This window comes from Lissotriton vulgaris, chromosome 6 (genome assembly GCF_964263255.1).
Source record: "Lissotriton vulgaris chromosome 6, aLisVul1.2, whole genome shotgun sequence".
In the NCBI taxonomy this organism is placed as follows: Eukaryota; Metazoa; Chordata; class Amphibia; order Caudata; family Salamandridae; genus Lissotriton; species Lissotriton vulgaris.
The window spans coordinates 901,645,340-901,670,988 of NC_141694.1; the positions used below are offsets into that span (position 1 = coordinate 901,645,340).

General features: G+C 45.8%; 1 protein-coding gene across 1 annotated transcript; it reads right to left on the minus strand.

The window, feature by feature from the left end:
• Positions 1-2,117: 2,117 nt before the first annotated feature.
• On the minus strand, positions 2,118-25,003 carry LOC147708136 (uncharacterized). Its single transcript, XM_086925712.1, has 2 exons — positions 24,517-25,003; positions 2,118-2,923 (listed from the first exon to the last, which is right to left on the minus strand). Exons 1-2 carry the CDS (start codon positions 25,001-25,003, stop codon positions 2,118-2,120), a joined length of 1,293 nt encoding a protein of 430 aa, XP_086781838.1.
• Between the last annotated feature and the right edge of the window lie 646 nt (positions 25,004-25,649).

A 25,649-nucleotide genomic window follows, 5' to 3' on the forward strand; every position in this document is an offset into this window, starting at 1 on the left:
CTGTGGCACATCAAGGATGTCTGTATGCAAGGGTATAACATGGAGTTGTCCTGTAGTTGACTTTGATACAGGAGTGGACATGTTCAGGACCGTGCAATCATTTGATCATAATGGCATTAGTCTGTTGGAGGCAGTTCCTGAAGATGATGGCAAGGCATCCCTCCATGGTGTTTGTGGCCGTATTTCTGCATGATCTTGTACAAGTTGTGGATTGCGTTTGCAATGCCAATTGCAGATGTGACCCAGGCAACGTAACTAGTGCCAGAGGCTGTAGTTGACCTCACACATTTATATGCCATATCTGTACACAGGACATGTGTGTAGGAGGATGCAGCTCAGGCACCACTGTGCATTGCCATATAGCTGGCTGTTCATAGCTGTAATTGTCAGCAGACGGGGTAAGGTGCTTCAGCAGTGTCAACATGAGACTGTTGCTTGGTATTTGCACGGTGTCCTGAGCTGACAGTTGTATTATCTCACAAGGTTGCATACATGGAGTGCTGCATTTGTAGTGGGGGTGGTTTTAACAACCAGGCTAACCTCAGCTGGTCTTGCGCATGTTGTGTATGTTCACTGATGTGCTTGAACTCTGCACAACAATGGTACCTATATACATAATCCACCATTCAGCTGGGGTCGTGTGTAGGGTGAGCAGCTTGTAGCTGGAGCATGGACGTGTGTGGGTGCTGGATGGACAGGTAACTGCAGTGGCAAGTAAAAGTCAGTGTGAAAACAGAGCAAATACAGGGGATACACAACAGACAGGCCAAATTAGCCCTATCAGGAACAGCAGACACACACACCAAGGGCACAAGACAGTGAACAAGGCACAGACACACCATGGTGCCACTGGGAAATGGCCTCATTGGCAATCTACATTGTACTAGTGGTACAGATTGTACCACAAGTGTATTGGGGCATTTCAATTGGGGAAAGACATTTCTTGTGTGTAGTAGCACAATAATCTGTGTGACAGGCCTGTACATAAGTACTTATTGTGGAAGTATGGTGGCTGACTCATTTTCACATAGCGATTTAGTGGATTTTCTAACAGACTCCAAGCTTGAAATCGGTCACGTTCTCACTTCTCCAAATGAAAGGTGTAACCTTGATCAAGGATCAGTGGTGTGGCGAGGCTTTGCCATTCGCTCAGATTCACATATGTGTTAGGACTTCTCAATTCTGACATGTCATGTAAGTCATCTTGCCATGGCTAATTCCGCAGCTAATTTTGTCCGTCAGTGTGTCAACATACATCTGGCACACTGAGCCTCATCAATGACAGCCTTGAATCACATTAGAAAAGTGATAATCGATATGCTTCGGTGCCACAAGGCATTAAGGCATGAGGGCCACAGTCTTTGCAGCAGCACTGAAGTGTTTGTAGGACTTCATACATGAGACACCATTTGAGTGTTGAGTGATGTTGTTGCAATCACTGGTGTGAAGCATGTCCCTATTCCTATGCTTCAGTTAATAGAATTGTCTGCTACTTATCTTGCCTTAGGATGTGCCTTTGATGCCAGCCACGTACTGATGTTTTGCTTTCATACATACATGTGGTATGTCAGATATTTCATCATCACATACATACCCCTTGGACTGACCCACATTTATGGTAGCATGCAAGCAGATCTGATTTTCCCACTCACCCCCTCCTTGTACAAACTTGTAGTGTTAGTCATTCTAACTTATCACATCATTCGTTATGTTGCACATTAGCAATGCTGTAGTACACACGTTACTAGTCACTTTATGAACGTTGCCAGTTGGACATTGCATGTTGTGGTTGCAAATTAATGTAAGTGACACAACTTAGCAAGTAGCAAGGTATGACAGGACTCTAATGATCAAGTGACACATACAGTAGGGTTGAGGATGTACATGTACAGTCCATACATCAACATGACATTTGTGACATGCATGAGTGAGTAGTTTTTTATTGTGTGATAAGGGAGTGTCAACATCATACGTTCACCTCATGGAGGGAGGCCACAGATAATTTATTGTACATCCATTGCCTAGCAGTAATTTGTTTTTCATTATTACTGGGGTACAATGTCAGTATTATGAGCACCAGACAGTGTTTATTTATTGTCCTGGTACAATATGTGATGCTAACCCATGGTTCTGCGGAGGACTGGACAATCTTCTGAATCTTCTTCATCAGATGTGTTTGTTGTCACAGCTGATGGTGTAATCAGTGGTGCAGTCGACACAGGAGGCATAGACACATCAGGGACTGCAGATGTTGATGGGATTGTACCTGCATCATGTTCCATGCCCATCAGGTACCGCATAAATGCACTGAGCATGACTTGGTGGTTTTCAAGCACAGCTGTAACATCCCGTTGGTAGTCAGCCAATTTTGTCAGGTATGCATCCTGTTTTGCATTCATTTCTTTAAGGGTGTCCTGAATTTCCCTCAGCCTGTTGGCCACTTCAAGGCTGGCACTTGTGTTAGGCATTTGTCTGTGACTCTGCTGCATGACTTCTGATATGTCATTCATGGCGTGAAACAAAGTACGTGGTGGTGCATCGTTGCTGCTACCAGTTTCCGCACTGCCAGTATTGGATGTTAGGCAACGGAGCACTCCCTCTAGGGTGCCTGCCATGCTCTCGATCCCTTTACGCACCTCCTGTGCCAACTGACCCTGTACATCCACAACACGTTGTTCAAAAGAATTTAGCGTGTTCGGCGACTGGTGAGGCTCAGATGTTGTGGGAGGTGGCGTAGGAGTGCTTCCATGTTGGGCAAGCGGAGATCCCACTGTGCTGCTTTGCCTTCTTGTGGGGGGAGAGGGAGTTTGTATTGATTCTAACAGGTCCTGGATGAGGCCTGTGTCCAGACTTGTTACACTTTCACCGCCCTCATCATCGGATTCAAACATAGGTTCCTGCTCATGAGTAGGTGTACCATGCCCTGAAATAAAAAATAGATGTATGTTTATGATCATGTCTGACATATGGTGTACAGATGCACAATTTTGAGTCATCTACCTTTTTTGACTTTGATGTGTGTCAACATGTCAAAGTTAAAGCTACACATCATCACTCATGTTACCTAAAATGACATGGCATGAATCATTTGATGGATGCAAAATGTTTGTCCAAAAACATGGCACATGGGCAGACAGTGCTTGCACACTTGCAACATTCAACTTGAGTGCATGTTCTGATGTCTGTTTTGTTGGTGTATATTGGGGACACATTCCAGCACAGTAGCAAGTCCATGTGGCATTTTGCACTCTATATGTGTGCAACAGGTATCAGGCCACAATTACTGAGGATCTGGGACATGGATTTCTTTCCATCTCACATCATCCCACCTGTCATAGCCATCACGGCTGTGTTGTTTGTATGTGGCCCATTTCCTGTGTCTTCATGCTGATTACGTTATATTTGGATAATACAGATTGCTCCTGGTATGTTGCTCAACCTACACCCAGCTCCCCCTGTGTGCCCCTGCTGCCGCTGCTGAGTACACACTGGCAGGTGTGCAGAACCACCATATTAGTGTCCCGTTAGTGGCCTCAGTGCAACTATTTTTCACCCTGTTTGCACACCATTTTGTTTTCAGTGCCACTGTTCCACCACCCCATGCACACTTGCTGCTCCCGCCTACCAGCTGCTCCTCCCTCCCACATCCCCATATGTGCCAAACTTTGCTCGACTGTGCTACTTGCGCACCAGAGGCACACATTAAGCAAGCCAGTCTGCAGCCATCTGCGCCTGGACCATGCCCAGCGCCAGGACCCCTTGTGGCCACTAACCCCACTACACCAGACTCCAGTACTACGCCTGTACCCTCCATGCACTCAATGCCGGCCAATACAACACTTGCTTCCAGGCCACCACAATAATATACACACGGGACCCTTCTCTTGCCGCACATGCAGCTTCACATGCAACTGAGCCACCAAACCCCCATGGAGTGGACCCAGCCACCTCGGATGCATTATCCACAACACCCACTCCACACGAACACAGCCCATGTGGCTCTGGGATCTGCTTGAAACCTCCGCCCCAGATGTGTGATTATTAAACGTGACCTGGTGGAACTACTCCTCTGCGACCAACATCACCATAGACATCCCAGACAGCTACAAGTTCAACCGCAGGGATTGCGCTGACTGATTTGGTGGATGGGTCACCATCGACCACAAGTCCACCCTCAAGGTCGGCACCCATGCAGACAACACCATCAACACCACCAACCGCCTGCACATGAACATCCACACCGACACCCAACACCACCCTCAGAGGACCCTCGTGTACAGCACACCGACCCTGTGCTCAGTTCTGCTGCTCCATCTGTCGTAAATATTTAATTTACCATCTTAATTTCTATGCAGGTAAGTGCTTAATCAATAATAACTCAATCGGAAAGAAAGAAAACAGAGTCCGTGGTGTTAGAGTTCTTAGGGGTTTTATTCCTTAAAAAGGAATCGTTCCGGAACTGGATATCAGATTCCTGGCACCACACAGGGTCCAGGAAGGGATAGAGCAATATTTTATTGACAATACATAGCTTATATACTTAATTCATGTCATAGAAAGCCATATAGTAGGCGTAACAGCTGAGAGAAACAAGATAACAGCATTCACGTGTTGCTAGTACGTAATCAGAAGGCGTGGACTAGGCGTGAACTAGAGGTGTGCGCTAGAAACGTCACAGGTAGGTGTCACAAAGGGGGTGGCACAAAACAGAATGTTGCAATGTCGGCAGAAATCTGAAGCTTGGATGCGCGCGCAGCTGCATGACGTGTGATTGACGTGGAACTGGAGGGTGCAGGGGACTTGACATTTACACTAGCGGAAAGAGACAGAAGTCTGGCATGTCAGATCAACTCGTACTTCTATCATATCTGATATCTGATGTTTGGGAACCATATTATCTAGAGGGAAAGGTCTCTGGGGCAGAAGCTATTCTATACTGACTGAGAGTGCGTGTATAAGCGCCTAAGTGTCTGCATGAGAAGCGTGGGGGCATGGGCCTTCTCTGGGAGCATGGTAACAGAGGCTATGAATTACTTGCATGGAGACAGTAGGCCAGCCCTCGTGCTCTGCAGCTGGGAGAATGTTTACTTAAACTAGTAGGCAGGAATGTATTTTCGAGGAGCGGAACAGATAATTCGAAGGTTGTAGTCAGTCTTGGCAGGCAGCAGGCTGAGCTAAACGCCATGGGCCGCACAGGGAGTAGGACAGAGGTCATGAATACAGAGGCTGCCTGGGCTGATGCTTTTCTGAGTCAGAAAGCAACGAAAAAAAGGCTCGATGGCAGAAATTCAGGGCCTATTTTGCCAGAGCTGAAAAGCGTGTAAAGTACACTACAGAAAGACGTTGGCATGGCATACTTAGGAACGGACTATTTAACCCATTCAGAGTGGGTCTGAAAGAGGACATGTTAACGGTGGACGCAAATGTATTTGCGTCTTCATAGCTGGCACAGGAGGGAAGTTACATGCACTTTACGCTGGTACATGGAGTCGGTGGGGTACACGCTAGGGAACATTACTTGACCATAAAATTTATATTTCCTCATTCCCTCCTTGTTCCCTACGGACCCTTCATGATATATCGATCCTCATGAATCGATCAGTCTGTTCTTGTAACATTATTCGCTCATCTTTCTTTCTTTCACGTTTTGAGAAAAAACTGGAACGTTCAATGCATGATGTGGCACACAGTCCACAAATCGCTGGCCCACACTGTAGGCACAGACAACAACTGAATACTATGACGAGGGCAATGCCTAGGAAGGATAGGATCTTCCATCCCCAAGCAGTTAACGTTGTCCAGAACCAACCGGACCAAGTCCAGGTGCCTGGATTCTGATGTATCAGATTTGCAATTTTATGGAGACGTGTAATGGCTTGATATACTGTTGGCGCGTTTTCTGGAATGAAAATACAGCAACTTGACCCGATGACCTTACAAGCTCCGCCTCTGTCTGCCAAGATGACGTCAATAACAAGACGATTCTGAAGGACAACAACCCGCATGGCGGACTGCTCTTCTGTTAAGTTACCCAGGGCGGAGGCAGTTTCATTCACTACTGCTTCAAGTGTTCTAGTTAATCTGCGGATTAGCTTACTATTTTGGACGGGGCCTAAGAAGAAAAAGAATCCTTTATTGAAATCTGTATACTGTTCCCATGCCGTTTCTGTATAGTCGACAAGCGAGAGACCTCTTCGGAGTCTATTCTTTACTAGATTCGTATTTCTGTGATAGTCAGGAGGAGCTAGAAAAACAGGTGGCAGAAGGAATGCAATGTAACAGGTACCATCCCAATCTGGAGGTAAGCGTATGTATGCAGTATGACCACAAACAAAGTAGGAATGACGGGTAGCTCTAAAAGAAGACTTGCCTTGATCACTGAATTCGACCACAGTAGTACATTTACTATGACCTAAGTGTACTGAACCTTTCTTACGGAAAGAGGGGCAGAGCTCCCTTGTATTTCTGGTAGGGAGGGAGTCGGCCACATATCCAGCAGTTTGTAGCATTATTAGTCTGATGGGAATGATGTAACATACTAATGAATGTGTTGTTGCGCAGCGCGAGTCTGTAAGAAAGTTCATGTGGAGGTAATTTGCTAAAAGAATGTTCAGCAGAAACATTGTAAGCAGATTGTTCACGCTTGAAAATAGGGTAGTAGAGAGAAAGCAGTATACTTGCAATAATGATCAGAATACTTAGAAAAAACATAATTAATAATGTCACTATACAGTGACTGCGGAGCGATTTACAATATGTATGCTTCTTGAATTGTCTCTCTCTCTCTCTATCTCGATCTAGGGGATACATGTCAGAAACTATTTAACCGATTCACCTAGGGGAGGACTTAAACAATTAAACTGTCTGACTTGCTAGATCGGAGCTTTAACTTATATTCTTCTTGGGGAGTTTTTCCTCGTTCTGAAACTTTAAAGTCACTAGATTCGATACAGTCTTTGGGAGGGGTGGACGAGTCTGGATCTGGTTTCAGTTCGTTGTATTTTTTAATGTGGCTCGTGTGGATCCACCCCTTTCTTCCCTCCACTTTCACTGCGGTCCTTGTAGTAAGAAGGACGGTCTTCGGCGCTTTCCAGCGGGGCTCCAGCGGACTTTTCCTGTCAAAGTTCCTTATGAAGATTAGGACGCCAGGACGGACATCATGCGGCTTTACATCAGTGTTGTCAGGGAAAGCTGCGGCAACCTGTGAACGACATGATTGGAGTGCAGACATCAAGGAGGCAAGGTAATCTGTCAACATATTACAATCAACATCAGTAATTTTCTTAGGAATGGGCGTCCCCCACATATTCGGTGGTCTGCCAAAAACCACTTCGTACGGGGATAGTCCTGATCTCGAATGGGCAACCATTCGCATATAGAATAGTGCCACTGGCAGGGCGACTATCCAGTCGACCCCTTTCTCTTGACATATTTTAGCAAGGCGGATCTTTAATGTCTGATTATGCCTCTCTACAAGGCCTGCGGCTTCGGGATGTCGGACACAATGGAATTTCCACTGATATCCTAGCAGAAGTGAAACCTGCTTCATTAATTCGGATGAGAATGGCTGTCCGTTATCTGAGTACACGACACGAGGCAAGCCGTACCGTGGGAAGAATTCACGAACCAGCTGCCTGGCAGTGGTCGGAGCAGTATAATCTGGGACTGGATATGCTTCGGTCCAACGGGAAAGTGCACAAACAACTACGAGGACATATTTGAATCCTCGACAACGGTCCATCTGGATATAATCCATCTGGAGGACTTCAAAAGGGTGATCAGGAGGATGAAATCCACCTTGCTCTACAGGGACACTTTTACCTGGATTGAACTGACAACAGATCATGCAAGTACGCACTTTCTGTTTTGCTGCTGCTCGTAAGTGTTTATTGTGCCAGAGATTGTGTAAACTGTCTAACATCGCTTTCTCTCCTAGATGTGCTGGACTATGTGCTGTATTTATTATGACTTGAACCATAGAGTCGGGGAGAAACCATGTAGATTTTCCCTTCGTCATCCAACCTTGATCTGTCTGGATCCCTCCTAGTTCAGTCCATTTCTTTATTTCATCTGAGGTAGCATGTGTCTGAATATCAATTACATCTAGTGCGGGATCCCTGACTGTCATACAATGTGTCGGTACTATTGTCTTTGTCACATCAGCTGTCTGAGCGTGAGTCAATGCTGTATGTTTTGCTGTCTGGTCTGCCAGGTCGTTACCCTGGGAAACAGAATCTGTAACTTTAGTATGTGCTTTACACTTCATGACTGATATGCCTGAAGGCAGATGTATTGCTTCTAACAGTGCTTGAATGAGGGGACCATGTTGGATCTTGGCACCATGAGAGGTCAAGAAACCTCGTTCTTGCCATAACATTCCGAAGTCGTGTACAACTCCGAACGCATAACGGGAGTCAGTGTATATGTTAACATTTCTGTTCTTGGCTAGTATACAGGCTCGGGTCAGAGCAATAAGCTCTGCCGCTTGAGCGGACAGTGTGTCAATACGATATGTTTCTTTAACTTCAGTTTCAGTGGTCACGGCATACGCGGCCACTAATTCTCCTGTACTTGTTCTCATACATGAACCATCCACATAAAGTGTCAGGTCTGGATTTGTCAATGGAACATCTGTTAAGTCTCGTCGAGGCTTTGTTACTGCATTAATGATCTCTATACAATCATGCGGGGCTGAATCTGTCATAATTGAAGGTAACAATGTTGCGGGGTTCAGAATACTGCAGCGTCTGATTTCTATGTGTGGTTGGAATAGCGTTAATTCATAACCTGTCAGTCGTGCTATAGTCAGGTGCTGGGTCTGGGTTCTGTTTAAAAGAACCTCTACAGAATGTGGGACTTGTACTGTTAATTGATGTCCTAAAACAATTGAGTCGCTCTGTCTGATTGCTAAAGCGGTCGCTGCTACGGACTTCAAGCACGCAGGGAGTGCCTGGGCTACTGAATCCAATGTACTTGAAAAATAAGCGCAAGGCTTATATGAACCTGCTTGATCTTGGGTGAGGACAGACAACGCTGTACCATCACGTTCTGTAACGAAAAGTGTAAAAGGTTTGCTGTAACATGGTGTCGCTAAAACTGGTGCTTTGCATAAAACTTTCTTTAATTCTTCAAAGGCTTGTGTGTGTTCCTGAGTCCAAGGGAGGACAGTCGAAGTTGCTGCCTCCTGTGTTGTTAACTGAATGAGTGGTTTGGCTAGAAATGCATATTGAGGAATCCATTGTCTGCAGTACGAGGTGAGGCCTATAAAAGCCCGTACTTCCTTTTGTGTCTGGGGTCGTGGCATATTTACAATTAACTGAATGCGATCGGGAGTGAGCTGTCTCCCCACTTTGGACAGCAAGTGACCCAAGTACACAACTTGCTGAACACAGAATTGTAGCTTCGAAGGAGACACCTTGTGTCCCTTGTCGGCCAGAAAATGTAAAACTGTCAGTGATGCTTGTTCACATTCGGGCTCACTTCGTGCGGTGATCAGCAGATCATCGACGTATTGCAGTAAAGCGGTGTTAACTGGCATTTGAATACAATCTAGTTGTCTTTTCAGTGCTTGGCTATAGATGCTGGGGCTTTCTGTGAATCCTTGAGGTGCGCGGGAAAATTTGAAACTTCGTCCATTTAAACTGAATCCGAAGAGATATTGGCTCTCTGGATCAATCGGTACACTAAAGAAGGCGTTCTTGAGGTCAATTACAGTAAAGAACGTCGCTTCAGAATCAATAGCAGTCAATAAGGAAGAGATATCGGGAACCACGGGGTACTGTGGAATGATGCATTTATTCAGTTCTCTCAGATCAATCACCAGCCGATATACTGGCGGTGCATTGGGATCAGTACGTTTAAGAATCGGAATGATAGGGGAATTGCAGATATTGGAGTCGGTCTCTACGACCACTCCTTGGGCAATGAGCTCTTCAATGATTTTCAGTAAAGCCACTACAGCATCGGGTGGTAACTTGTATTGTCTGATTCGGGGTAACACAGCACCTGGTTTCAGTGTAACACGGTATGGTGTGATATGCATAAAACCTACATCAGTTGGGCCTTTTGCCCACAAGTGATCTGGTACATTTTTTAATCTGACATCAAACTGTCGTAGTACATAATGGCCCTTGAAATCCCGCAGAAAGAGTCTAACTCCCTCCGGGGAACAGCATATTATGGCTCCTAGAGCCTTCAGCGTTTTGATACCTAACAGATTTTCTGGACATGATTTCGTAAGTAACAAGTCTGTAATACGTGATAATGGACCCACAGCCAGGGGAACTGGTTCTGATACTTCATTTACAATGGGCTGTCCTGAAAAACCAAGGGAAACATTCTGCGAGCCTGAGAGGGGTGCCCCTGGGACTTCGTTATGGCTGATTGTTGTGCGGCTTGCCCCTGTATCTATTAAAAACTTCCTGTCTTTTCCCAATACTTGACTGTGTACATAAGGACCCTCTTGGTCTACAGGAATCTCAATAAGAGGCAAGCCGAATTCCCTCTCTAGGCTGTTTCATGTGTATCGTGGGTAATCGGGGTAAGCAGATTGGGCATACTGGTACATTTGTTGGGAAACTTGCTGAGTCGCGGCAATGGGCTGCGGCTGTGGTACCGCTACCGTCTGTGCTGTATGAGATGACGCATGCGTGTGCTGTGAATTCTGTGAGGTCAGTTGTTGGGCCTGGTCTTGTCTTGGTGGATGCGGTCTTTCTTTAGTTTTACCTGTTGCTATATTGTGTTTCAGAACTGGACATTCATGTACATAATGACCTGGCTGCTTGCAATAGTTGCATGTCCCTTTAACGGGAGCTGTGGCGTGACCTGTCTGGGTCGTACCCTTTCTCTGGCTGTCTGCTGGAACTGATTGGGCCACTAACATTTTCATTTTCGTGTCTTTCATACGTTTCTGTTCATGGTCCTGTTCTTCTCTAATTCTGTTCTGATGATACTGTAACATTTGCAACATCTGTGATGGCGTATTTGCTTGCCTTGTACTCTCGACTTTGTATACACGGTTTTTAACTGCTAACAGGGAATTCTCGACTAACTTTGATACAAAAAGATGCGGGTACGACTCGCTACTTGGTTTAAGACCACTGTTAATAATGAAACATTTCTCGAATCTTGAATAGAAGTCACTAGTATCTTCATCTGGTTTCTGTTTGCATGCTGAGATTGCATCCCAGTCTTCTTTTCTAGTTGTCAGTAATCTTGGCAGAACCTGTACTATTAAACCTGGTAATGCTTTAGTTTTATCCCCAAGGCCTACCCCTGGGACACGTTTGTTCTCTTCGTCTTCTATTTCTGCCCATACAATCTTTTTGTCTCCTACCTCCCATTCTTTTTCCTTGAGTTTCTCGTAGATGCCCGTGGGCAGCAGTACTTTTAACATTTTCATGATATCTTCATATGTGTAATCCCCCATCAGTAACATGTCTTTAAGCTCTCTGTGAAAACCTGCAGGGTCTTTATCATGGCACGGTACTAGTTTCTTCATTTCTAACAGTTCTAACTTGGTCAGAGGCGTGTGTACATACACACGTTTCAAGGTATGATCCTCACCCATAACTGGGTGTACTTCTCGTAAGGGGTTCTGACTTTCAAGACCATGCAGACGCTCCATATGATACATTTTTCTTTCTGGGGGCGGAGCGGGAACATATTCGGAGCTTACGGAAGTGTTATATCTGTGTCGCTGTTCTAGAATTATTTGTATTAACTTGGTACTTAGACCTCTCCATCTATCCGTGAGTAATGCTTCTAATGTATTGTGTAAGGGACCTGGATCAGAATGTTTGTTTCTGTATAACGTGAGAAGGTGCTGCATCATGTATACACCTGCTAATTTCTGCTCGTCTGGGGAAAGGTTCAAGAATGTCTGTGCTACGGTGTCATCATTGTACATGTCTGCATTGTCAGCCCATAATATCGCTGACCGGGCTAGTTCTTGCTCATCCATAGAATTGAGTACGTGGTACCCCATTCGGTCTCGAAGTCTTTTATCAGTCTCCTGGAACCGATGTTCAGGAGAATTCGGGTTTGTTAAGCCAGAGAGAAAAACTCTCTTGCTTTCTGGACGAATGCCTTTCCTAAGGTAAGTTCCCTTACCTACATACGCTATCATATCTGTAGTCCTTTCTGATTCTTCGGGTTCTCCTTCCTCCTCGGAGGAGGCCTTTTCTTTCTCTTTTTCGTGTATTTCTATCACTGTTTTTCTTATTTTCTTGTACATACTGGCTATACAAGTTCCCTTATCATGTTTTCCATCAGATATATTTTGACCCCACTTGTTGAGTGCATTTAATTCATCCTGTTCTGTTTCAGGCCTGTCTCGTTCTCTTATTAGGCAGTTTATAAAAAAACGTAGTATATGTGCTTGAGTGTCAACTTTCTGATGCGCCATGGCATCCTTAATACTTTCAGGGTCTTTCCCAGTCTGAACAAAGTGATATATTCTATCTAGGTGCTCTTTCATTCCTGCAAATAGCAGCAGGTAGTCAGTGGCGGATCGTAACCGTAGTGATGCCATCATCAGTCTATCGTCTTTACCGGGTACTGGATCATATCTGCAAACTGTAAGTCGTTCTTTGAGTATGTCGAGACGGGGTGATTTGAACGTGAGAGGACTCTGTATATCCCTAAGGTGTAATCGGTGTGTTAATGGCGGCGTCCGAAGACCCCCCATCGCACTTCCTGAGGCGGAAGCTTGAACATTATCCCTCAGTGGAGTCTGTATCTGTACTTGAATTTGTCTGTGAGTAGGGTCAGGTAGAAGCGGTTTCGGTAGATCAACTTTAAGTACGGGAAGTGGTGGAGGTGGAGGAATAGTCGGTCGAACGGGGAAACCTGGTTGCAGTTGTGGCGGGTTGCCACCTCCGTCACCGTCAGTAGGCGGGACACGGACAGGCAGGTTGGTGTAAGCGGGTGCTACATCCTCTAGATAGGAATTCAGGAATATATCTTTAGTGGTCTTGTGATTTACTTTAGTTGGAACCAATGGTGGCGGCAGATTTTTCGGTATTTCTGATGTGGTCTCAGGCGAACCCTCGGCCACGAGATACATACCGTTTACGAGATTGTTTCGTGCGCGGTCTACTTGCTCTGTTTTTACTCGGATCCCTTCAATAACTAATTCGTTTTCTTGGGCTTTATCTGATTCTTTGAGTCTGTCTTCTCTACGGAGTGCTCTTTCAGCACGCTTATGTGATTCCTTACGCCAGAATTCTATGGCGTCTTTCTGAGATTGTCTGGCTTTCTTTTTCCATAGTGCTTCCTCTACCTTCATGATGCACTCGGCATCCCATGTTCCGGTAACAGGCCATCTGTGTCTCTCGTCTAGATGTTTAGTATAATCGGCCCATAAATCTAGATACAATATGGCGTCTAGGCCATGCTTGTTGTACATAAAATTTCCTGGAGTGTCCCTAGGGGGGATAGGAATTTCTTCCTCTAGTATCCCTTTCCTAGTTCCTATCTGCTTTAACTTGTTGAAGAACGGCATCTTGTTTACTTAATACTGAATGGTCAATCCTAACTACTTAATACTGAATACCGCTAGTTATACAAGAACACAATAATGCACATAAAAAAACAGTCACACTCATACCACGACATTAATCACATGGAAAAGACATTTGAGACATATATGACTACCCCTTATACCAGATGTACTGCTAAACAGCACAGATACACTGTCAGAGACAATGCAAAAACTTTAATAACTGATATACTGCTAAACAGTACAGATACACTGTCTAAAAACAGTGCAGACCGGACTTGTGTACCCAAACCCGTCTTGATACGTCCCAGCAATGGTACTCACCGGGAAGCACGGAAACTGAAGGCCTCGGAAAACTCGACTGGACTCGACCGGACTCGACTCGACTCGACGCGTGGATACTTCGGAAAACTGGTGGGCCTCTTAACACCTCGGACCTTGCTTCTTTCGGCTAGGCTCTGGTCGGGATCCTCCGCACTCCTCACCGCCTCGTCTGGGCGCTGATTGCAGTCTTCGTCACCTCCGTGGGTCAGAGGGAGATACAGGAAATCCTGCCGGTACGCGTAGTTTCCATCTAACTGATGGCAGGGGACAGAGCTTGCAACGCACCAACCGGCGCGTGGGGTGGGGGAGGGGTCCCTATTCGGGCGCCAAAATGTCGTAAATATTTAATTTACCATCTTAATTTCTATGCAGGTAAGTGCTTAATCAATAATAACTCAATCGGAAAGAAAGAAAACAGAGTCCCTGGTGTTAGAGTTCTTAGGGGTTTTATTCCTTAAAAAGGAATCGTTCCGGAACTGGATATCAGATTCCTGGCACCACACAGGGTCCAGGAAGGGATAGAGCAATATTTTATTGACAATACATAGCTTATATACTTAATTCATGTCATAGAAAGCAATATAGTAGGCGTAACAGCTGAGAGAAACAAGATAACAGCATTCACGTGTTGCTAGTACGTAATCAGAAGGCGTGGACTAGGCGTGAACTAGAGGTGTGCGCTAGAAACGTCACAGGTAGGTGTCACAAAGGGGGTGGCACAAAACAGAATGTTGCAATGTCGGCAGAAATCTGAAGCTTGGATGCGCGCGCAGCTGCATGACGTGTGATTGACGTGGAACTGGAGGGTGCAGGGGACTTGACATTTACACTAGCGGAAAGAGACAGAAGTCTGGCATGTCAGATCAACTCGTACTTCTATCATATCTGATATCTGATGTTTGGGAACCATATTATCTAGAGGGAAAGGTCTCTGGGGCAGAAGCTATTCTATACTGACTGAGAGTGCGTGTATAAGCGCCTAAGTGTCTGCATGAGAAGCGTGGGGGCATGGGCCTTCTCTGGGAGCATGGTAACAGAGGCTATGAATTACTTGCATGGAGACAGTAGGCCAGCCCTCGTGCTCTGCAGCTGGGAGAATGTTTACTTAAACTAGTAGGCAGGAATGTATTTTCGAGGAGCGGAACAGATAATTCGAAGGTTGTAGTCAGTCTTGGCAGGCAGCAGGCTGAGCTAAACGCCATGGGCCGCACAGGGAGTAGGACAGAGGTCATGAATACAGAGGCTGCCTGGGCTGATGCTTTTCTGAGTCAGAAAGCAACGAAAAAAAGGCTCGATGGCAGAAATTCAGGGCCTATTTTGCCAGAGCTGAAAAACGTGTAAAGTACACTACAGAAAGACGTTGGCATGGCATACTTAGGAACGGACTATTTAACCCATTCAGAGTGGGTCTGAAAGAGGACATGTTAACGGTGGACGCAAATGTATTTGCGTCTTCATAGCTGGCACAGGAGGGAAGTTACATGCACTTTACGCTGGTACATGGAGTCGGTGGGGTACACGCTAGGGAACATTACTTGACCATAAAATTTATATTTCCTCACATCAATGACCTCGCCAGCACCCAAGCACTCCCCTCCATGCACTACATCATCCTGTGGGACCTGAACTACTACCCCACCAACCCAGTCGCCAGTGCCCAAAAACTCTGACAGTGTATGTAGGACTGCACCAACACCTTTGCCCCACTCACGTTACCCTCCAACAGCCACGCCTGCAACAGAGCCACCCGGTTCACCGACTACCTCCAGACCTACCAACGCACATGCCGGAAGATGGAGTGAACATGGCTCCATGGACACACACTGCACAACCACACAGTCCACAAGGACGCCACGTGTATACATCACCACCTCAACAGATTGGCAAAGAGCTCCTCCTTCCAAGCCTGTCTGGATACCAATGCACACGACAGCAATGAGGTCTTCTGCATTGTTATTGCACAGAGAAACCCATGAGCAAACGTTATCAACATCCCACCCTCACAAGAAGAGTGGGACTCACTGTCCATCTTCTCACAGTGCACGTTTGGTGACATCGACGACAGCTTCACCACCACAACCACCCCAACTATGCCAGACTCCACCTCCCCGGCGAGGACCACCAGCGCCAACCGCAGCGCCTCCTGGTACTACGGCGACAAGGACGCAACACACAAGGTCATGAACTCCATACACTCTGGATCACCAGCAGTACCATCACCACACCACTTATTGTACAAAGCAGAGGAAGCAATCATACCACAACTACACAAGTTCATCTACATCTTCTTCAATGCAGCAACATTCCATGAAATATGGAAGCACGCCACAAGCAATGCCCTCCTCAAGAGGCACAAGGCACACCTCAATGCCCTCGAGGACTCACGGCCCATCTCCCTGCTCACGTTCCCAACGAAGGTCATCTAGGTAATCATCAACATGCAATTGGGCCGCAAGCTGGTAGACCCCAACATGTTTGACCCGTCCCAGTCCGGATTCATACGTACATACAGCAGCAAGACAGTCCACATGTCCGGCACAGACAACATCATGCGGCAACTAGCCAGCACCAAGACAGCAGCCCTCTTCCTCCTGGACCGGTCAACCGCCTTTGACACGGTATGCCATCACACTCTGAAGACACACCTCCGAGAATCATGGTTCCAATTGAAGGCCCTAGACTGGACCACGTCCTTACTCTCCGGCAGAACCCAGAGCGTCCAGAGTGTCTGAAACCCATCCATCAAATCGGACGCCATCAACATCATCTGCGGTGTACCCCAGGGGTCATCCCTCAGCCCAACACTGTTCAACATGTACATGTCCCCCTCGTACACGTGGGCCGCCATCACAGCCTCTACATCATCTCCTACACCAACAACACCCAGCTCATCCTCTCCATCACCAGTGACCCACACACACCCTGAACAAACCTCCACGAGGGAATGAAGTCCCTCACCAACTGGATGAGGAGCAGCAGTCTGAAACTGTACTTGGACATGACACAGGTCCTCATCCTGGGACCCACACCCTGAGCCTGGGACGACTCCTGTCGGGCAACCACACTGGGAACAGCAACAACACCCGCTGACCATGCACGCAACTTACAGTACATCCAGTACTCCTCCCTCTCCATGTCTGAGCAGGTCGACACCATCTCCTCCTCATGCTACAACTGCCTCCGCATGCTATGCAGGATCCACAAGTGGATCCCCACCCCAGACAAAAATAACTGTGACGCATGCCCTGAGCACCAGCAGACTGGACTACCGCAACGCACTGTACGCAGGATTCCCAGAGAAACACCTACAACTACTGCAACACATCCAATACACTTACGGCTCATTGATTGTCAACGTCCCCCACTGCAGCAACATCATCCCCCAAATGTGAGACCTACACTGGTTCCCCATCAGCAAGTGGATCAGCTTCAAGCTCCAGACCCAGACACACAATGCACTCCAGTAGGCCGGACCAGCCTACCTGTACAGCAGACTCAGCTTCTACACCCCCACACGCCAGGTCCGCTCCACCAGCCTCCCCCTCACCACTGTCCACCGCATCCTATGACCAACCTCCAGCAGCAGATCCTTGTCCTACCTCGCCGCCAAGACCTTGCACACCCTCCCGGCCCATCTACGGCAGACCCAGGACCTACTCCCATTCAGAAGACTCATAAAGACCTATCTCTTTGAGCGGTAGCGGCAGCCCCTTCCCATCAGAGTGGTAGATCCAACAGGTGTTTTTACATGCTGAAGGAGTTGTTCCAAGGACACGGACTTCTGTATTCTCTGATTTTGATTTCATGCAGCTGTGGTTCATGCAGACTGCGACGTAATGCATTCCTCAATGTATTTCAAGTGTTTGGTTGGTGTAGTCTTAGGTGTGAGAGAGTATGAGCTGTCTGTCATCAGCAATGGATACAATGTTGAGGCTGTGTTTGGTTTCAAATGGCGCTGAGGCAGCCCTGTTGATGTTGACAAGGGTCAGACACATAGATGGTCCCTCTTGCATTCAGCATTGGATTTACTTGATTTTAAAGGCGAAGGTTGTCAGTCTGATCCTTGGACCTCTTGCTGGGATGAGTGACCCAGTTAAGCGTTGTTCCTTTGAATCCTGCTTCATGTAGTGTAGCAAACCTGTGTGGTGTTAGTCTGTGTCGGAGCACACTCACAGCTCCTGGTCCCGGAGGGTGCAGATGTCACCTGTGGCTGTGAATAGGGTGATCTTGGTGCTGTTGTTGATGTAATGAGGACAGGGCTGTAGTGATCCCACAGGTGGCTGTATCTCATGTTGGAGGGGGTGCATTGAGCTGTGACTGGTGTCCCGGTGGGTATGGTAGTATGGCTGTTGTGTTGGGAGAGGTTTGCGTGGTGCTGCCTGTGGCATCTCATGTGTACGGCAAAGTTGTTGTAGTGACATTTTTTTCTTTATGGTGAACTTTGTTGGACACTTATCACAGGTCTGTAGTGCCAGGGTGATGTCTCTAGCTTTGCAGCATAGGTTGTTTTATTCATGCAGGACCTTGACGAGTTTGCAGGACTTTCCATTATGTTGGATTTTTTTTGTGGTACTCCCTCATTTCGTCTGTGTATGTGTTTTACATTTCAGGTGTCTTGGTGTTTATATAGTTCTTACCAAGGTATCTGCTGGTGCCTCTTGCTTCTTAGAGATCAGTGCTCTACCATGCCGTGTCCCTGTAGTGCTGTTTGTTAGGCTTGCAGAGGGTGGAGGTCTGGTATGCGCAGTTGTGTATCCAGGTGTGACTTTCACTTGCAGTAACGCTGGTGTTGGCTGTGTTTGAGACCAGGGTGGTGGTTGAGGTTTGTCAGCAGTGTAGGCATGTGAAATGTCTGCGGGTCATGTTTGCAAAGGCCTGTTGTCATTCTCCAATGTTTTCCATGTATGAGTGCATGGAGGCTGGCTGAGCTGCATCAGTGAATGACTGTATATCAGTTGCTGCTGGAAATGATTGCATTTGGGACACAGATGTGCGCAATCAGACTTGCCATAGGCGTGCCTTCAGCACACCATGTACATGCGTCTGCAGTGCGCTTGCACAGCGGCTGACATTGAGTAGGGTAATTGTGAGGTACAATATTCAGTGATGACGGAACACATGAAGACAGGGATGGGGGCCTTAGTGGTAGTTCATAGACCATATGTGGAGTGTGGGCTCAGATGAGAGCACTGCACTGACTTATTATGGAGACACAAGGGATGAGTGACTGATGTGATCATGCTATGTGTCATCATGGCATGGGAGGGTGGGTAGGGGACATCTAAGATGAGGTGTGTCATGTGCATATTGGCAAGATGACTCAGGTGCCACCCATGATGACCAGAGCAGTAATACCCACTTCCATGTTTGGTATGCAGGCCGCATTTCAGCCTCCATGGCAAACATGGCCGACACTCCAGCATGTGGCTGCATGACTTATCCCATTTCCTATTACCAGTCACACCAGCACTTCACAGCGTTGTGATTGACTCAGAGTAGTGAGCCTGGCTGGCTAATTCCTTTTACGTGACACAAAGGCAGGGTTGCATAGGCTCCAGAGAAATGGGACACAGCTTTGAGGTCAGACTTCCCTAAATGTGTGCCAGATTCACAAAACAAACTTAAGACTCAATCCTAAACTTAATACTATTTTGGTGTTGACAGAATGCACTTACTACTTTTGGCATTCACAGAATGAACTTAGTACTTTTGGTATTCACAGAAGTTAGGATTTTGCCTTTAGTCTGTCTTAAGTCTGTCTTCAGAGAAACTTTAGACAAAATCCTAACTTCTGTGAATACCAAAAGTAGTAAGTTCATTCTGTGAATGCTAAAATTTGTAAGTGCATTCTGTGAATACCAATATAGTAGTAAGTTTTGGATTGAGTCTTAAGTTCATTCTGTGAATCGGCCACTATATGTTTTGCAGCACACACTCACACACACATCCCTGCATCCATAAGACATTGATTGTTCTTGCCTGCATTTGTTAACTCACAGCTGTCCCCCCCCAATTGCCAATGTTTGCCACTGTGCCCCCATGCAGAGCAGGTGTGACACTCTTGTACCAAAAGGCACATACATAATACCGAAACATGCCATGTCATCACATTCCATTTAATTCATTGTTAATACTAGGCATGTTGCAACTGTAGAGTAGGTGTTGCACAGCGGAGACTTTAATTACACTGTTCAAAGTTCAGTGAGTACATGGACAAACTCTCCTTGTCAATTGTAAAACAGAAGAGGGACCCTGAATCTAAGGAAAAACTACAATTGGGGAACAACCCGCCAGGGCGAGAACAAGAGGAAAAAACATGAAAAAGGGGTGTTCCCTTAAATTACAAAGATCAAAGTTCAACTCACATCAGCAGTTAACCCACACACCACAACAAGAATAAATTTATTCAAAAAAGTTTTTTAATTTTCATTTTTTTATATATATATAAATATCAACATGATTTTTTTAGATAGATAATTCCATTTGGGCAGTAAAAAACATTTAGAAAAAATTTACATAATCAAAAACGTGCAAAAACAGTCTAAAACCTAGGACACGCAGTGACAATTCAAAAAAGGCACCAAATAGATCCACTCATACATCCAAACATCCCTTTTACTAGGACCGCTTCTCAGGACCGTGTCACAGACATTATTCACCTTGTCTGCCTGTGCAATATCCCAAGTGCGCCCTGATGAAGGAAGCCTCTATTGGCACTTGTCCGAAACGCGCGTCGGCGCTTTTCTTGTCCTTGTGTGTAGTGATATGGATGTGAATGCCTGTGTATGAATTTGACTGTACAAAAGGGATGTTTGGATGTATGAGTGGATCTATTTGGTGCCTTTTTTGAATTGTCACTGCGTGTCCTAGGTTTTAGACTGTTTTTGCACGTTTTTGATTATGTAAATTTTTTCTAAATGTTTTTTACTGCCCAAATGGAATTATCTATCTAAAAAAATCATGTTGATATTTATATATATATAAAAAAATGAAAATTAAAAACTTTTTTGAATAAATTTATTCTTGTTGTGGTGTGTGGGTTAACTGCTGATGTGAGTTGAACTTTGATCTTTGTAATTTAAGGGAACACCCCTTTTTCATGTTTTTTCCTCTTCAAACTCTCCTTGTCACCACACACCCAGACCTGAAGCATTAAATTCCTTTATGAACAACCACGACACACACAATTGAGTCAGATTACTGAGTAATGCACACACCATTTTTAATAGCCAAAAAATATATACACAACATTTGTTCATATTCTCAGCATTTCACCCCCTATTTCTCATGATGTACATCTATACAAATAATAGTTCAGACATATGTCCCACAATGACACAACAAAATGTTATTATTTGACACATAAATGCACAACATTTTTGATATTTTTCTGATTTGTCACAATTTCTTTTTTTTCATACTGACACACATTACCACTTGTAGTACTTACATCACAACATAATTGTGGTCACAATGAAGTATTTTGAGATGATATTTTGGTACACATGCATTGCATTGTTGACATTGTGCAGCATACATTGAAATGGTCATCGCAAAAGACTACGGCAACCATAGTCTACGCTGTTTGCATTTGACTGGCTCAGGTCCACACTGTGAACCAAGGTTTATTCCTCTTGGACACTGCAACAATACAATGTCAGCTACCTCCTCACCTTCAACCCTGTACGCCACCTCACCTGCCAGGACGTAACTCTGCTACAGACATCACCATCACTGTCACTGACAAACTTCTGTGTCACCTGCGTGTGGCAGCACGACAATCATGGAAGAGGCATTGTTAACCCATACACTGGTACACTCAGAATGAGCAGGCACTCTAATGTGACATGGTTGACAATGTACTACGACAACTACATTATCGTGACCAGGCCCATGGCCATACTCAGCAGCACACTCATGTGCAGGACACACAGGCCATGTGCTCCATTCTACAACACCATTGTTGACATAATTGCACCCCAGTGTGTGACATCCACAGACAGCATCCCTCTCGATGACCTCCAGTTCCACCTCAGCAGGTTAAGTTACCCGACCAACAACACCTCCAGGTTAACTTCACTGACATCAGACACAAGCATCAAGGGACCTCAACATACCACTGAACAGGACACGGTTAAGTACCTGTAGTACGGCTGCAGGTACTTCTGATTCAGGTCTGAGTTCATACTCTCCTGGCACTACCATCATTGAATGCATGACATATGTGACTTGACCAGCAATCACCACCGCCATCCTTGCACCCTCTTGCAGCTAGAGCAAGGGCAGTGCATGACATCTCATCCACTCCTTGTGCAAAGACAGTCCACCAATGCTTAAATACTTGTGTCACTGCAGCACACAAATAGCACTGTTAGGATCTCGAATGACACCATCATTTCTGCACCCCTCATGAATGTACTTGCATCCCTACTTTCCCCCTACCTCATGGCAGCCATGTATGTGGGCAGTGCCATTGGCATCGTCTACCACTATGCATTGGTGGAGTTGCGGCATGGTTGTGCATACACTGACATTATGATTTGTAATGGATCTGTCATTGCTTGAATCATGGAAAATGTCCAGTGGGTACTGTACATCCATGCTATTGCAAGGAGGGACATGGTGAGAAGTGTTGCCTCGCTGTCTTCTTGCAGCAACAATTTTCATGGTTGCGCCATAGGAATGCACACAATATTGTTGTTGTTGCACATTTGTCGAGTGTATCTTTGTCACAGGGCAACCCTGTAACCTTGTTTGCAGCGCTGTCCAGTACCACTCCCATGCATATATGTTGTGCCACGAATTGTCACCTTCCTTAGGGACATGTATGTTGTGGCTTTACATTCCGGGAGCTATTGTGCATTTGCATGAGTTTGCTTGTTTCTCTCATGTCTGTGACAGCCTTGCTAATCTTGCAAGGTGCAGTTAGTGAATTTGTTAGCATTATGTGGATACAGAACGCCTACTTTGCATGTCATTGCCATAGTTTTGTTGGGACATGCAATGCCATTGACATGGAAGTTGCTATCACTCCTGAGCATTTGCTCTTATCTGTATGCAACATCTTGCTAATGTGATTAAACATTCTTGGCACTTAAGCTACACAAACAGTGCTGCAGACTCGCTGATGATCCATTTGTATAATTAACTATGGTGCATATTTGCTGGATGTTTAGCAGCTGGACTGCGCCCCTTGCAATATAGGTGTGCTGCAGTGCATGCATAGGTACAGTCCATGAATGGAGGCATTCGGTGAGATGGTGCGCATTCCTACACACTGTTGATGTTGGATGTTCTTTCACTGCAAGAACACTATTGGTACACTTATGTTATTTCCATGGTCGTGACAACATAGATGTGCTGTATTCACTGTATGCCAATACATGCTGTTATTCATGTTATATACGTCATTCATCCAGACGTAGCTGGTCAGTGCTTAAGTCATGCATTCATGTGAGGAGCATCATTCAAGTACAGCAAACCTTGGTGCAGGCCTCTCCCGGTGACACTGCCTCACCCCTATACCTACCATGATGCAGGTGTGAGGTACTGACACAATTGCCAGATGCTAATGTATTTCCAAATTTTGGATGGATTGCACATCACCACTACTGATATTTTTTTTTGGATGTGCAGACCCACCATGCATATGTTATGCATGATGCTTGTGTAATGTGGCACAGTGCTTCGCATGCTGAGTAACATTCCTGAGTACTTTACCTTACATATGCAGATGATGTGGCTGAAACCATCATGCACAAAGTCGTACAATGACAGATTTAGGGCCTGCATGGGGTGACTATGAGTAGGGTCTCTTTATTGGTGTCACCTGTCCTTCGCAACGACACAGGTGCATAATGCTTGGCATGCGCCGACCCAGGCAAACTTGCACCATGTTGCAGGGGGTCCAGCGGTGCAATGGATCAGTGTTTATGTGCATGGAAGGGACACATTGCTGCATGATGCAGTCATCAAAAGATTTTTCCGCTTTCTATGTGTCCACTTGAATGCAAAAGCTGTATGTTGGGTATATCAGAGAGGGAACAGTTAGTATTTATTCAGGTTGTGCATGCCTTACACAGACCCTGTGTATGCATATCTTTGTGGCGCAGCGTAATAGTTACAGTTTGACTTTGCTATTGTACATTGTCAATTGGACATGGATGTTTCTGGGTACACCCCCAGCAACAGCCCTGGAATTGTGCTTTCTCACACTTTAATGTGGGAATGATGCAATGACATGATATGTTGTACTATGTTACATGGCTGTCTGTGGCCTATTATTGTGGGTGTGGCACATTGTGCCACCACTACATGAACAAAATAACATCCTGCCAGCACAGTGGTATCAGTCCAGGTTATACAAGTGTGAAACTCGGTCTGTTGCAGGATGTTGTGTGATTGGTATTTCATGAGGGTAGTTGTATATTTGCACCTGCGTGTGGCACTTGTCAGGTGCAGCAGTGGGCTGGCACTTCACTTTGGAAATATGTTTTTACTTTGACAGGGGTAGGTGTCTACCAAATGTAACATGTGCATGTCCCTGGTACAATACTTTTTGAAGACCCTTCACAGTTCATGACATTGCATGACTTTTCTTTCCACAACACGTCAGTAATTGAGCCAGCCACCTTAGTTTATGCACTGCACAACATTACCTTCTTTGCACATTTCCCCTTGTAGGGACTTACCCTGTGTGTCTTGCGGTTCCTCATGCTCTGCACTGTCCTGTCCTGGAATTCCAACCACCAACTCGTCTGGGATAACCGCCGCAACCCGCTCCTCAAGGTCATCCAGCTCTTCCTGTTGTGATGGGCTGCCTCCTCCTGTCACCCCTGCTTCTTTGCGGTTTTTTGCCATTTTTTCTTTTGTCCTGCGCTTTATGTCATTCCAGCGTTTCTTAAGGTCAATTACTGTCCTCTTAGATTGGGCCACACAGTTGACCTTTGTCAATATGGACTGCCAAATGGCCTCTTTTTTTGATAGTGGCAACTTGGAACTTGCAAAAAGCTGGTGCTGGTGGTCTGTCACCTCATTTATGAGTATGTTGTTCTCCTCAGCACTGAAATTAATTTTCCGTTTCTTCTTTCCATGTGTTTCTCCCTGTGTTGCAGGCTGGGCATCCTGGCTGCCATGTGGAAGGTTCCCTTGACTGCTGCTGTGTCCTTCAGGCTCCATGGTAGCAATTTTTTCCATTTGCGGGAGAATTAGGAGATGGATGCATGTATTTTTGGCGTTTTCCGGATTCTGACGCAACGTGAAAGTGGCGCAGCGACGCGTACACTTGCGTCAGTTCCGCAATTGCGACTTACGGTACTTTTCCCGCACTTGCGTGACCTTTCTGTGCCTCAGGACAGCAGCGTCTGCGTCACTTTTTGCCACCTTGCGGCATCACTTGCGACATGATGCGCCAATGCATTAATCTGACGCATCCGCGTCGCAAAATTCTGACGCAGCGCGTCGTACGGAATAGTGACGCATCCCTGCGCCTGCGCAAGGATGCGTCACTTTTCATAAATGAGGGCCCCAGTGTTATCTCTGTACTTGGTGCCAGTTCCTTCTCATGGATAACGTAATGCCAGCTGCTTTCATCGCTTTCATCATTGCGAGCTTCATGATATCACTCAAAGGAGTATTCCCCTCCTCTGGCGGTCATCCTGTGCAATACCTAAAAAACATTGTTAAACAAATTAATTCTGACTTTCACATGGTAAGCTAACAGAAACAGTTTCCAACAAGAACATGGTGACTCTGGTGTCTGAAATTAAGAGCAATTTTATGCACAGCAAGCAGAAACTCAACTTTAACTATTCAAAATGGAATA